This window comes from Sinocyclocheilus anshuiensis, unplaced genomic scaffold (assembly GCF_001515605.1).
Source record: "Sinocyclocheilus anshuiensis isolate Anshui unplaced genomic scaffold, SAMN03320099.WGS_v1.1 scaffold188, whole genome shotgun sequence".
Lineage (NCBI taxonomy): Eukaryota > Metazoa > Chordata > Actinopteri > Cypriniformes > Cyprinidae > Sinocyclocheilus > Sinocyclocheilus anshuiensis.
Genome location: NW_015555768.1, coordinates 735,200 through 749,323, shown reverse-complemented (window position 1 = coordinate 749,323; position 14,124 = coordinate 735,200). Strand labels below are relative to the sequence as shown.

At 37.0% G+C, this 14,124-nt stretch overlaps 1 protein-coding gene across 1 annotated transcript; it reads right to left on the bottom strand.

Annotated features, from left to right (window-relative positions):
- Window positions 1-946: 946 nt before the first annotated feature.
- tfe3a (transcription factor binding to IGHM enhancer 3a) lies at window positions 947-13,899 on the bottom strand. Its single transcript, XM_016468279.1, has 10 exons — window positions 13,533-13,899; window positions 12,668-12,781; window positions 10,420-10,648; window positions 10,094-10,318; window positions 6,627-6,722; window positions 4,843-4,960; window positions 4,032-4,088; window positions 3,743-3,818; window positions 3,263-3,410; window positions 947-2,002 (listed from the first exon to the last, which is right to left on the bottom strand). Exons 3-10 carry the CDS (start codon window positions 10,600-10,602, stop codon window positions 1,574-1,576), a joined length of 1,332 nt encoding a protein of 443 aa, XP_016323765.1. The 5' UTR covers window positions 10,603-10,648; window positions 12,668-12,781; window positions 13,533-13,899; the 3' UTR covers window positions 947-1,573.
- Between the last annotated feature and the right edge of the window lie 225 nt (window positions 13,900-14,124).

The following is a 14,124-nucleotide window of genomic DNA, read 5'->3' as shown; positions in this document are numbered from 1 at the left end:
GTTGGCTGTAAAAGTAATTTCAGCTTCAGTTACATTAAACTGACTTCAAAAATCGAGTTGAATGTTAAAAAATGAAGGCGAAATTGGTTTATTTTGATGAGTTGAAGTTATGTTGCTATGACTTATTGATCATATAATTGTTTTATAATATAACCACTCGTTTGACTTCATGCCGTTAGTGATCCCTGTAAATCTTTCAGACCCTCGACGTGGAGCTGGTTTTAATTTGTTCCACAATCAAACAGCAGTTTCACAGAAGAACACAAAAATCCCAGCAGGAAATGAAAGCCGAGCTGAACAGGATGTTCTCTTTTCTGTCTGTTGCTTTTTCCTGACGACATTAAAAGCAGGTTTAGGAACAGGTTTACTGCCACCTTTATCAAATGCACAGATGTAGGACGTGCAGATACACACACTCACACATTTAAAGAAGAGAAATAAAACACAGCTGTCCCTTTTGTGTTTGATGAGCTACTACTGTAAACACTAACATACAGTCAGCTCCAAAACGTCTGAGACATTTATAGTTTAATATTATATTTTTCATTAGAAATTACACTATTGTTCAAAAGTTTGGGTTTGGTAAGATTTTTTTTGTGTTTTTGATTAAAATACAGTAAAAATAGTAATATTGTGAAATATTATTACAATTTTAAAAAACTGTGTTCTATTTCAATATTTTTTCCTGTGATGGCAAATTTTCAGCATCATTACTCCAGTCTTCAGTGTCACATGATCCTTCAGAAATCATTCTAATATGCTGATTTGGTGCTCAAGAAAAAAAACAATTATTCTTAGCAATGTTGAAAAAAAAAAGATCTATTTTTTTATTTGAAATAGATTTTTTTTGCAACATTATAAATGTCTTCACTGTCACTTTTGATCAATTTGATGCATCTTTTTAAATAAAAGTATTAATTTCTTTCAAACATTGTACTGACTGAATCAAACTTTTAAACAATAGTGTATATTATTAGCATCATAATTTAATTTCAATGTTAAACTGAAAAACAAGAGAATCTGAAAATATCTTAGTATTTGGTTTATCTCTTTTTAAGTGCAGAATCTAAAATATTTTTTTACTTTATTTATGATTCAAATTCCTGCGTCTTGCATATTGCCAGGTTTGAAGTCTCATACTTTTGGAGCCCACTATATGAGTGGGATCTGAAACGAAAAAATAAAAATAAAAATCATATATTTTGCTATTCTGGCATTTTTTCCCCCCAACGTTTTTAATAAATTCATGTGGTGAGTGTCTACGAGTTAATAATACAGTGCTACTTTTCATACAACTGCATAAAAAAACACAAAATAGATGTTTAGCACTAAATCTACTCTATGTACATATATTCTTCTATATATTTATCAGAGGTCCAGATAATAAACGAGGCTCTAAATGTCAGCGTCTGCTACTTGTGTCACCTCTAGAAAAAAGTCTTGAGGATCTCGGACTTCTACAGTACGGCGATTACTATAGACTTTATGATTACACTGCCCTCTACTGGCCGACAATGGAGTGCGCAAGCAGGATTTGCACCGTAAAGCAATACTATCGTCCGAATTGAAGACGTCACAAGTCTTCTTCCATGCTGAAGCTACTTCTACGACTACTCGTTTTGGATGCTCCCGGGGAAACAGAGGAAAGCAGGGGATCGGCATCCCCTACGGGCGACAGAGCACCACTGTCATCCATCAAAATATCTCCTAATCCCATATCCGCCATCAGGGCTGGATTAAACACAGAGGCTGCTGGGTCGTCCAGCTCGCTGAAACTGAGTGTCCCGAAGTCCAGAGGGCTGGTGACCGTCCCGCCCACTGAGGAAGTGGAAGAAGGTGGAGATAAGAAAGAAGAGGGCGTGGTCTGGTTGAGGGACAGAAGGGTCTTGGAGAGATCGTTGCTGGGGTTGTGATCCAGAGTTGAAGTCTGCGTCTGGGTCAGCATGGAGTCAGATATCTGAGATGATGAGATGCCGTGGAGACGTGCTTGCATTTCCAGCTCCTGTCGATCACACAGGCTCAATCATTAAACTGCAAGAGGGGCATTTACACATGCACAACATGCATTTCAAATCACAACTTAAGGAAATGACAATTAGGCACATTTGCCTCAAGATGCCAAGTTTCAATAAGAGTTGAACAAAGGTCAGCTTTATGCAAATGAGCGATGGTGTGATGCGGTGATTAGCAGATTATAGACATTTATCTGCTGCCTGATCCTGCCTGATTTGAAAGCAACAGCACACAGACTAACCGACCTCCAGCGTTTTAATCGCTGTCAATGTCTCTTAAATCCATCTTTCTTTTTGACAGTAAGAAATTACTTGGAAGAAAGTGGGCTCGGAATCAGGACACAATTAAAGTTGGACTCAAATTAGAGTCTATTTAGAATCTTAAATAAAAATTTTGTCTAAATTAAGTCTGAATTAGCACTAGAGCTCAATGTGTCTGGAATATGTGCTTAACCGCCAGGCCATTGCTCCAATTCATTATTATTATTACTATCAGGTTTGAGAAGAGGATGCAAATTTTTTGGGTAAATGGCAAAATAATAATAAAAAAATATTATAATACATAAAATAAAATAAACCAAAATGATTACTCACATTTCACATTTTCTGTGTGGTGTTGTTATTATTCACTTAAACTAAAAATATTAAAAACTATTTTCACTAATTGAAACATAACTGAAATAAAATATAAATATCAGATGAAAATGATAAATGTTGCCTTGGCAACTAACTTAAAATAAGTTTAATTGTCAGTACTAATATTAACAAAACTTAAACTGAAATAAAAATAGATTAAAGCTAAACAGAAATATAAAATAATAATAATAAAAATGACAAAAACAATAACAATATAACTAAAATTAAAATGAAAAAGTGAAATAATAAAAGCTAATTCAAAATATTTAGAAATACTATAATAATAGTACATAAATACTACTAATTCCATGGTGATTTGGTGAAAAATCTGTGGAATTCAATATTTAAAAAAACAATAGAAAAATTAGAATTATTAAAAAAAAAATTCATGGACATTACAAAAGCATGAAAATGAAATTGCTAAATAAAAATGAAAACTGAAAGTATAAAAATAAAAGCTAAATCAAAATATTGATAAATAGTGCAATAATGGAATATAAGTAATACTATTATTACTAATAATAATTCTGTGGTGATTTGGGGGGAAAATGGATATGGAATGGATTTAAATATAGTAAAAGAGTTTTTGTGGAAATCTACTGTATGCAGCATACCTGAATGCGCAGCAGTAGGCTGCGGTTGGAGTGTTCAAGTTTCTTCTGTCTCATCTCCATCTCTTTGGCTCTCTGCTGCTCCTTCTGTAGCTTACGGATGTAGTCAACTGACGCCTTCAGGATGGTGCCCTTGTTCCAGCGCATCTCGCTGTTGAGAAAACACATGCAGACACTCTTACAGACACATGTACTGAACAAAATCATGAAAAAGTATTAATAAAACAAATACAGTGGGGAAAAATTTAATTGCCACTTAAATTTAAAAGAAAACTTTTATCATTTAAAAATAAATAAATAAATAAAATGACATTTTTATGACATTAAAATCATATTTTTACAATTTCGATACAACAAAATAATACTCTCTCTAATGAACTGTCATTATAACTTAAATGATCTCTCAAATTGAAATCTTTCAGCACTGGAAACAGTCACTGTTGAAAACCAGACAGAAGTGAGAACGAGAGCAGTGATACTGACGGGTCAGAGGACTTTGGAATGAGAGCTCCAAGTTCCTTAATGCGGTCGTTAATGTTGAACCTTCTTCTTCTCTCAACTACAAAACGCACACACAAACACACACATACTTTAAATTGATGGGAATGACTAGACAGGCAAGATGTTTGTTTCAGATTAACTGAAATGTAATTCACTTCCTTATACTCCACTAAGGATGATTAACCTTCAGGTGTTCATGTGCACATAGTGATGACAGATCTCAGAGATAAAAAAGAAACTGCAGGTAAAATCTGCAAGAAATCAAACTCACTCAAGTTATGGTTGTTTTTTTTCTGTCTCTCCTTCATAATAGCTTTCGCCTCTGCATCTATAAAACAACAATTAACATGGCAATTTGTATTTAATTTTACAGGGGAAGTGTGAATTTCTTTGTCACTTGCATCACTAGACAGAAATGCCAAAATAATGACTGTTTTCAAACAGGTATCCCGAACGCTCCCTCTATCTGCTATTGGTTGAGCAAACAGATGGTCCAATCCTAAACTCAAACTTAAAGTTATAGCATCGTCTGACTGAGAAGTGGGACTTTTCGTCAGAATCAACCAACAAATAACTTATTTATAGTAGTTTCTGATAGTAAAATTAGATACAAGGAAGTACATCACTTCACCTTTAAGCTATTATGTTAGCTAAATAACATTCACAAACAATATCCGCACTTCTATTATTCCAAATGTCTCATAAAACACTGTTAATTTATTGCAATTGCTACTAAAACATCAGTTTTACTTCTATAATTCTTTCATTTTTGATTGCACGCTGGGCAATGCCTGATGAATGATGGGTATTTACACTAATCAGTCACAAGTTCTGCAAAAGCGTAAATATCCACTGATACGATAATGAATCATATGCAACCATGACTGTATTCTAATATTGTGTGTGGGAGAACAGATCTGAACTGGGCACTGCTGTGAAATTGGGAAATGGCAAATGTGGTGTGTGACTCTGCTGATACAGTCAGACTGACTCGACTGGCCGGTGAAGGATCGGTGTCACAGAAATGAGGAAGAGGAAGCAGCAAAATAAAGAGATGGAAGATCACAGACGGAGATACACACCGTTCAACTCTCTCTTGACGTTTTGCAGGTCTGCAGGGCAGGAGTTGCTGACGGTGATGGTGGGTACCGCCATGCCCTGACTGCTGTACACATCCAGGAGGTTTCCTGAGACCGGCAGCTGTTGAAAACCAATCACCATGAATTAAACCAGGACCGACCCCGCCCACTGCATTATCTAGTCAGAGGCCCCCTCATTGCCACATGGTGCACCGTATGGATAACCTTCATTCAGTTCAGATAACCACAAACATGAACCTTCATATCTGAAGGGCGATATCTTTAACAATGGCCAAACGGCTCTGTGTGCACGCTTATTTGTAAAATGAAACCAACTAGACAAGGCGAGGACTATTAAATGGAGAAAATCTGCAAAAATGCATACATAAAAAAAAATTCAGAGGGGGAAAAATACAAATCCATAAACTTTCCTCTGTTAGTGCTTACTGAAACATTTGAGAACATAAATAGAGCACATCTAACCACAAATTTGTTTAATTTCTTAATAAAAACACTCATGTAAATTTCCACACAATAGCCAAGTTATTCTGCTTGCGTTTTTTTACGAAATGAGGTTCAACGAGGTAGCAGATGCATTACGAGCGCTGAAAACACAACTACACATTACCAACCTTAACGTCAGACATTTTTTGAATAATTAAACCAGTTACAGAAGATTCATAAACATGCTTGAAGTTTCAAACACGCAGGTTTACCCGAAAACGCATTTCATTCATCTTGACAAACAGAGCCAGCCTGAAAGGCGACTTTTTATTTTGCGAAACCGATGAAGTGACACCTGTGCAGAAATCAATTACATAAAATCCATCCAAACTTGCTCTGAAATCTGCTGTCCTGAGGCATTAACATGCTCAAATAAACCCAAAAGACTGCAACATGCTAAGATTATTTAAAACGTCATAAAACATATCACTGTCTTTAAAGCACAACTAAAACACAAACCTACCATCTTCCCACGGCATTTACACAGGACAAGCAACCCGAGAATTAAAATGCAGTAAAATTTACCTCAATCTTGCCTTTTTTCTTTTCATTCTCCGGCAGTAAAACCAGAATCCTCATGTTCTCTTACACACCCGCAAAGTGCTTCCTCTTTCTGTGCGTCTCTCCGTAAAAAGGGACGTTTAGAAATGGGGAAATATCTTTTGGAGTCTCAAAAAAAAAAAGGGCAAGCTTGCCACAGAATTCAGCTTGTGCACACACACGTTCAGTGGCCAGCGTTTCTGCATGTGTGTGTGTGTGTGTGTGTGCGGCAACTCTCTGTCACTCCTCCGTGGCGTGCTCACCCCACCCATTGTGAGCCATGTGTCAGAAGTTTATATTTGCTTCCAGTGTTTCAAGCCCCCATTCAACCCAAACGACCCGAATGCAAACACTACACTGACAATATGCAAGCATATGAATCTAAGTTAACCTTTAATCATAACTGGTTACACAAGCGCCTCTACCTGAACTCCTCCCAGACTCAATGAAAATTACTGATTTGAAAACCGAAATTGTATTTCCAAAGCAATGGCATGTCAGAGCAGGATTCGCTTTTGCTTGCAAAAGACTAAGGCAGAATTGTGGGCTTCAATTAATTACCGCAAATTATGACAAATGGCTGTTGTGTCATCAGCATCGGTGATTAACAAAAAAAGCTGTTCCAAAGAGTCGTGCAAAACAAGTTCAACAAACTTTACTTAATCAGTTCTTAAGAAATAGATGACAAAAGCACTCGAGTTGCTCAACTGATCCTTAATAGAGTTGAGGATGTTGCTACATACCGTGTTGGGAAGCTGCAAACCCGAGTCGATCAATGTCATAAATTCATCGTTTAAACTCGATTCCAGGCTGATGATGTCATCGATGACGTCTTCGATCTGTGCATTTAAAACACAGAGAAAAAAACAGCTTGTATAAATTTCTTGGCAAAAAAAAAAAAAAAAAAAACTTTACAGTGTATTTCCACCATGAGTCATGAGGCAGATGGATGTTTAAATAACACTACACAGCGGTTTCCAGAGTGACACACCAACCACATGGACATGAGAAATACAGACATCCGATTCAAAGTCTGATAAAAGTCTCGAACCTTAGCCAGCTTGTATTTCATCGTTGGGTTTTCCAGTCAGTGTTTTTGATTGAGAAGGGTCCTTCAGTATGTACACAAGAGAAATACAGGACTGAAAGACTTTAATAGCCAAGCCCACACAAAGTGCGAAGTGTGCAGGGGTCACTGAGCCGCGAGTGTGATATTTACCAGCACAATGTGGTACCAAAAGCAAAGTGCCCAAAAGAGTCTGGCTGACTTCACGCAGACTTGACAAAGCACGCTATTGTATGTATTAAGCAAACGTGAGGCACATTCTACAAAAGGATCTTTTCGAGTCTCAGAGCCAAACACTTAATTAGTTGTCTAGCATACTCTAAATAGCTTAAGACTTGAGATTATTAGGACAATAATTACTGGTTAGTACGGTTTTGTAAGCATGTGAAATTCACAGACTATGTCTAGCAAAATAAGTGGCCTAAAGTACAAGCTGGCTAGAGAATAAAACATTTTCCTGCCAATGCAGCATTGTTTGATAACACAATGCTAAAGTTTGACTTCTCACACAAGTTATATATCATATACAGAATCCGCTGTTATCTTACTGGGGCAGATCTGAGATTCTGTACGTTGAAAAAATTCCTCAAATCTATAGGACTACCTCTATTGTAATTAGTTAGAGCAGGAATTGTAAATGTTATCTAGTAATTTTGCATGTGAAAGTAGGCCAAAGCATATATACTACTGTTCAATAGTTATGGGCAAGTAATCTTTTTTTTTGTAAAGAAACTAAGGGTGCGTTCACACTTAGTTCGGTTCTCTTGGTTCGTTTGGTCCGGACCAAAAAAGAAAATGATACATTAGCTCCTGGTCCGCTGAGCGTTCCCTGATGCTCAGTATCGGTATCGGCTCTGATACTGCCATTTTCTGCCGGATCAGGTATCGGTCAGACGAGACCGATCCAAATCCGATATTCTGTGTATTTTACAATACTGCGTAACTATACTAATACTGCGCAAGTTTATGGTGCTTTATAATGTTTTTGTGCCTTTCCTGGGGCTTAATAATAACTCAGAGTTATTATTAAGCCCCAGGAAAGGCACAAAAACATTACAAAGCACCATAAACTTTTCGTGCACTATATTTCAAGTGTTCTGAAGCCGTTTCATAGTTTAATGTGAGGCACAGATGAATATTTAAGTCGTTAAATTCAAGTTCACGTAAACTCTTCTCTCCGCTGCGGCTGTCAGTCTTCCTCCATTCAGCGTTCAAACTGCGTGTCGCGTTCAGTTACGACAGTCAAGATGGTGGAACTCTCTCTAAGATGATACAATGTTCCTATTATTATACTTGATCTGTAGATAAAGATCAGTGGTTTTGCATCTTGCTGGAGTTTAGTGCTGTTTCTAAAGCACGTTACTTTCTACCGGGTGTCTATTAGAGATCACTACACTGGAGTAGAGAGCACTATGAATTGTTCTTTATGCGCACAGTAACTGAAATTTTAAACTGTTAAAAAGAAAAGGCTCAGTAAACTATCACACAGATATAATACACTACGCATCAACATCCTCTTCCCTTTGTGCTTTGAACTTTTCTATGCGGAGCACTGTGACTCAGTGTTGCTTCAAGCGCATCATTCTACGCACGGGATGCACATAAGCACTTTCTGCCGCTCTGTATAGGAGCCTTTCATGTTATAATACTTTTGCGCAATGAAAGATTATTAATAGCCTTTGTTGTTGTCTTATCTATCATGTGTTGCTGCCTCATTACTGTGCTATACATTTAAAAGAAATGTCTTTTAATTTGATAGTATATGAATTATAAATATATTACTTGTTTTTCATGAATGTATTTTACAACAATACAAAGAGCAATGTTTAACATTTTACCAGATTTAGCCCTACACTTATTCACTTTTATTTGTTCCCCACTAAATAATGTTTTTTTTACTAAATGTTTAGATTTTATAAAATGATTGTGCACTCGTGATTTTTCTAGAGTAACTTTTGCTACTGAATTATCCTTTAACCTAGTTTATAGTAGTATTTTTGTCATAGATTATGATTATATACTTATTCATTTGTTGTTTTTCTTTACAATTAAGTTGTCTATATGTGGTAGATTGTGTTTTACGCACAAAAGAATGATGATCAGGTCAACACATTGAGGTATAGAAATTCTTCACTGATTTAAAAAAAAAAAAACTGCGCTGGTATCGGATCGGTATCGGCCGATACTAAGAATTTCTGGTATCGGATCGGTTCTGAAAAAGTGGTATCGAGCCAGCCCTATGTGAAAGTAGGTCAGAGCACAGAAGATTATGTTATGCCGTCATTGTTTGTGTAAATGGGTCATCTTTTGTTATGGCATTGGCTCAAGGACTCTTATCTTTAAAATTTTTATAACTTTATTGCCATGATGCAGTACTGTTAAAATTACATAATTTGGAGATTGAAACAAGATACACTATCATTCAAATGTTTGGGGTTTTTATGTTTTTCAAAGAAGTGTCTTAAGCTCACCAAAGCTCTATTTGTTTGATAAAAAATACAGATAAGAGGACATTTATATAGAAAGTAAATGGGGTAAGTATGATTTTATTCATATACACTACTGCTTAAAAGTTTGAACAGTAAGATCGGTTGGTAAGACTTTTTTATGTTTTGAATGAACATTTAAAAATACAGTAAAAACAATAATATTGTGAAATATTATTACAAATGAAAATAACTGGTTTCTATTTAAATGTATTTTAAAATGTAATTTATTCCTATGATGCAAAGCTGAATTTTCAGCATCATTAGTCCAGTCTTCAGTGTCACATGATCCTTCAGAAATCATTCTAATTTGCTGATTTGCTGCTCAAGAAACATTTTTATTATCAGTGTTGAAAACATGCTCATTTATATTTTTGTGGAAACTGTAATACGTTTTTTTCAGCATTCTTTAATGAATAGAAAGTTCAAGTCAGCAGCATTTAATTGAAATGGAAATCTTTTGTCACACTGTAAAGGACTTTACTGTCAATTTTGATCAATTTAATGCATGCTTGATGAACACAAGTAAAAAAAAAAATACATTCCTGATCACTTTTAAGACATAAGGGCTTTGCTTCAAAACCATCACTTTTGCTGACCACATTCTTGGCTACATAAATGCTAAAACCGAAACATCTGATCTGGGTTCAGTTCATACCTCTTCTTTGTTTGATCCCAGGCTGAGCACAGCCAGCGGGCTGCTGGGAGTGCTACTGGCGGCAGGGGCCAACTCAGGGGCGGAGGTGGGCTGGGGCAAGGGCGATATCGCCAGCGTCTGATTGGCTATTTTATTGCCAAGGGTGTGAGAGAGGTATTGCTTCACTTGCTGCCTCTGAGCTTGTTGGATGTGGTACTTTGTTGGGTTTTCCAAGTGAGTTTGAACCTGGGATTCAAACACAGGACAACTCATGTTGTAAACAGTATTTCAACACCCAAATCATCATATTTCACATTCATTTTTATAGGTTTTCCATAGGATCATACCTTCAGCACTTCCACAGGCACCTGGGTCGGTGTGGCCGGCAGGGCGGATGCGACAGAGATGGCAGGGGTGGCGTCAGTGGGCCGCTGCTGAGCGCTGGAGGCCTGTTTCTGGGCCTCTCGTCTCTCCTGATCCTGAGCCTGCTGTCGCATCAGCTCCTGCCTCATCAACACGCGTGACGTCATCACGGAGCCGGCTGGGGTCACGGGGTCAGCAGGGGTCACAGAGCCACTACGAGGACAGACGATGAGAATGTAATTCAGCTTAGAGTACCACGCTACACCCCGTGCTGTAATCATATTACCACATGCTATTTCTGAAACACAGGGCTGAGAGTTCACCACCGAGACAGCGTGAGAACAGCAACTTAAAACACAAGACGGTCAAAAATAATGATCTCTTATTCAACATATCATGATATTTTATTTGTCATATGTCAAACTCCAAAATTGAATTTCTCATAAAACCAAAAACTATTGATTAAAAATAGTACATTTCTTATTTATAAGGTCTTGTTTTGCATACTCTTTCGAAGAAAAAAATATCAAAATGTAATGACCTTTTCTGCCTGAGGCAAACCGGGAAAATATAGTTAACCAATAATATGACTGCCTAGTTTTTTTACAATGCATTTATATCCTAATGAATATAATCAAATCCTGCTCTACATTATTCCAGCAGAATGTTGTGTTTCACTTGGAAATACATCACATTGTGGATGTTAAATGCAGTGCAAATGCTATTTTATGTTGTCAGTATGAAATCAAAACTGATGCATTTACTTTCTTAACACATATTCCTGGTAGAATTTTCATCAGTGCACGTTATTCCAAAGAAACAAAATGTTTGTTCTCATAATATTTCATCAAAATAAATTAAATATAAAAAAAAAATAAAATAAAAAAAAATTTATGAATAAAATATAAATAAAACTTTTGAAAACAAACTATAAATAAATGTAAAAAACGTAACAAAAAAAAAATACAATTTTTTTTTTCAATATAGAAACATCACCTCTGAAACTATTTTCCATTTTTGCTCACATCTTTTTCAATTATCTCGTCCAATCATGTCAAATGACCACGTCTCACAATCCAATCAACTGACAGGGAAAATAAAGTTGTCCCACATATTTTTTTAACTGACTTTCACTTTCACTTGAAAAATATGTCCTATTATGGAAACAAAAAATTGGTTGCAGCAAGCCTGTTCACAGTGACTTTAACAACAGTGTTTAAAATATATACAACCATCAACATTTTATTCATTTAGCATACACTTTTATCCTAAAAGACTTAAGAATGTGAATAATACAAACAGAGTATGTCCTTTGTGACATTATCAAGCTGTGCTATCAATGAACACTACTTACATAACAACTACAGAGCAAAATAACTCAAATCTCTCTGTACAGTCTTGCATTTCCAACAATACGGCCTTCACATTCCCTTCACAGGACTTGTTTTTTTTCTGATGAGTCATTCTGGGAAGTCCCAGAGTGAATGGAAAACCACGTTGCCTCATACACACTGTTTGCAAAAAGCAAATCCAAAGAATACTATGTCAGGCAGATCATCCTGTCAGATAACGCTGAGAGACTGTGGGAGACAGCAGCGTGTGAACTTTGAAACACTAATTCTGCAAACTCTTCAGAGTACTCAAACCACTATCCTAAACATATTACTCCATAATCAATATTTTTTTTTTCCTGAGAAGAGCAGTGGAAAGAGGTATTATGATAGATCAGGGTGTTTAGATTTGTGCTGAATCACTGAGAAGTCACTGGAAACAGACACTGGGAAGTTCTGTCAACAGAAACCCAACGCCCCGTCTAAACACCTTCAGGACAACATGCCCTGATCAGCCTCATCGTAGAAAAAACATGAAGCACTCACACAAATGGGCACAAAAAAAGTGTTTAATTTCAAATAAAATGAGCAATGTAACAAATACAAAAAACAAGAAGAATGTAAAAGATCTTAACAATTTAGAACTACAGTAACTGCCGGAAAACTCCCACGGAGTAAAGCTGATTATACCGTACGTACACCAAATCAATATATCACAGGTATGCAGCAAAATATGATCAAAAACTTCTAGGCATCTAACACAGAGTATGCAGGAAGTAAATCAGATACGATTGCGGTTCTCTCATAAGCATAACTGGTATGCGGCCACAATCTATGTGTAGGTGAGAGTACAGAAAAAAAGCAGGAAGTGTGCTTATATAATCGCCATTACCGGACTCACCTCAGGGTGATGGGTTGACTCTTCAGCTCATAGAAAGTGTCCGAATCGGTGGAGAAAACACCTTCTACCTCAATATCTGCCACGATCCCAGACTCAGGAAGAAGGGGTTCAACACTGAGAAAGGAAGAACAGCTACGTCAATTACTGTCAGTCCACAAACATCTCCTAGAATCTGACATGTTGATGCAGAGACGGTGAACAGGAGGGGTGTAAAGTAAAATCCTGGAATTAATAAAGTCTGCCAGTGACTAACCACAGTTCCTCATTCCCAGTACTGTTTAATACATCACAGGCTTTGATGGCGGGAAAAACCATGCACATATAAATTACACAGAATACAGCACAATCTATGTGCAAACCAAACCAAAGTTTTGATGGTATCATATCATCATACACTTAAAATATGCAAATCTTAAATTCATGTGTGTGTGTGCGTGCGTGTATATATATATATATATATATATATATAGTGTGTGTGTGTGTGTATACACAAACAAATGCGCACACAAATAAATATGTATATATGTATAAAGTGTTCCCTAATAGACTTGTGTACACTTGCTCATAAACCTACCTACACAGCATCTAGTGTGCCTACATAGACCAGCATTCTTGGCCATCAAAACTTTAAAGAGCATAAATGCCCCAAAACTAGTCAGCTTCTCGTCTATGCAAAATTTTTGGCACTGATCCCAAAAAGTGATGTCTATGTAGGCAGATCACAAGGGTTTGAGACATATCCAGTCTTACCAATATGCTACTATAACAGAAAGGTGACAAAAACATCTACAACACCATCCCCTCTGAGCATAAAGTATGGAACTGCATCCACAGAGAGCTCTAAATGCATTTCTAGATCACATACCTAAAGCCTCTTCTGGATAGTGGAATAATCCAAGTGATGTAATCAGATCAAACGTTATCAAACAAAAGCATTCCGGTAAATCCGGTTTGTAAACCCCTTCATCTCATGGTCTGCATCCGAATCCAGGACTGATACGACGCTGTCACGCTGATTTGCACGATCTACGGGCGAGATTTTACGCGCAGGGCAACGCCGTTTCGCTAGTGTTTTGGTTTCACTAGGTGGCCATGTTTGTGCCACTCCGCGCACGCGAAGCTCCTCTATCCTCCGGTGAAATTACGAATCCTACTACAATGAAGGCTTAGCTCATGTATATTAAAAGCCTCATTTAGACGTTGCCTGGTAACCTTCCTGGAGCTGTCAGTCAGAATACTACATTAATATTCATTGCCCGAACCCTTGCTATTCGTTAATTGGCCAGTTGACTAGCGCCCACGCCTGTCTTTGAACCAACCAGCTTGGCTGTCTAGGGATGACTAATTAATATTCATGAGCCAAGCCTTCAGCGTAGTACGGCATGTATTCGCAACCCGGCCTCTCTACCGCAATACCACAATTTCAACGAAATTGGTTCAAATACAAGAAAACCTTC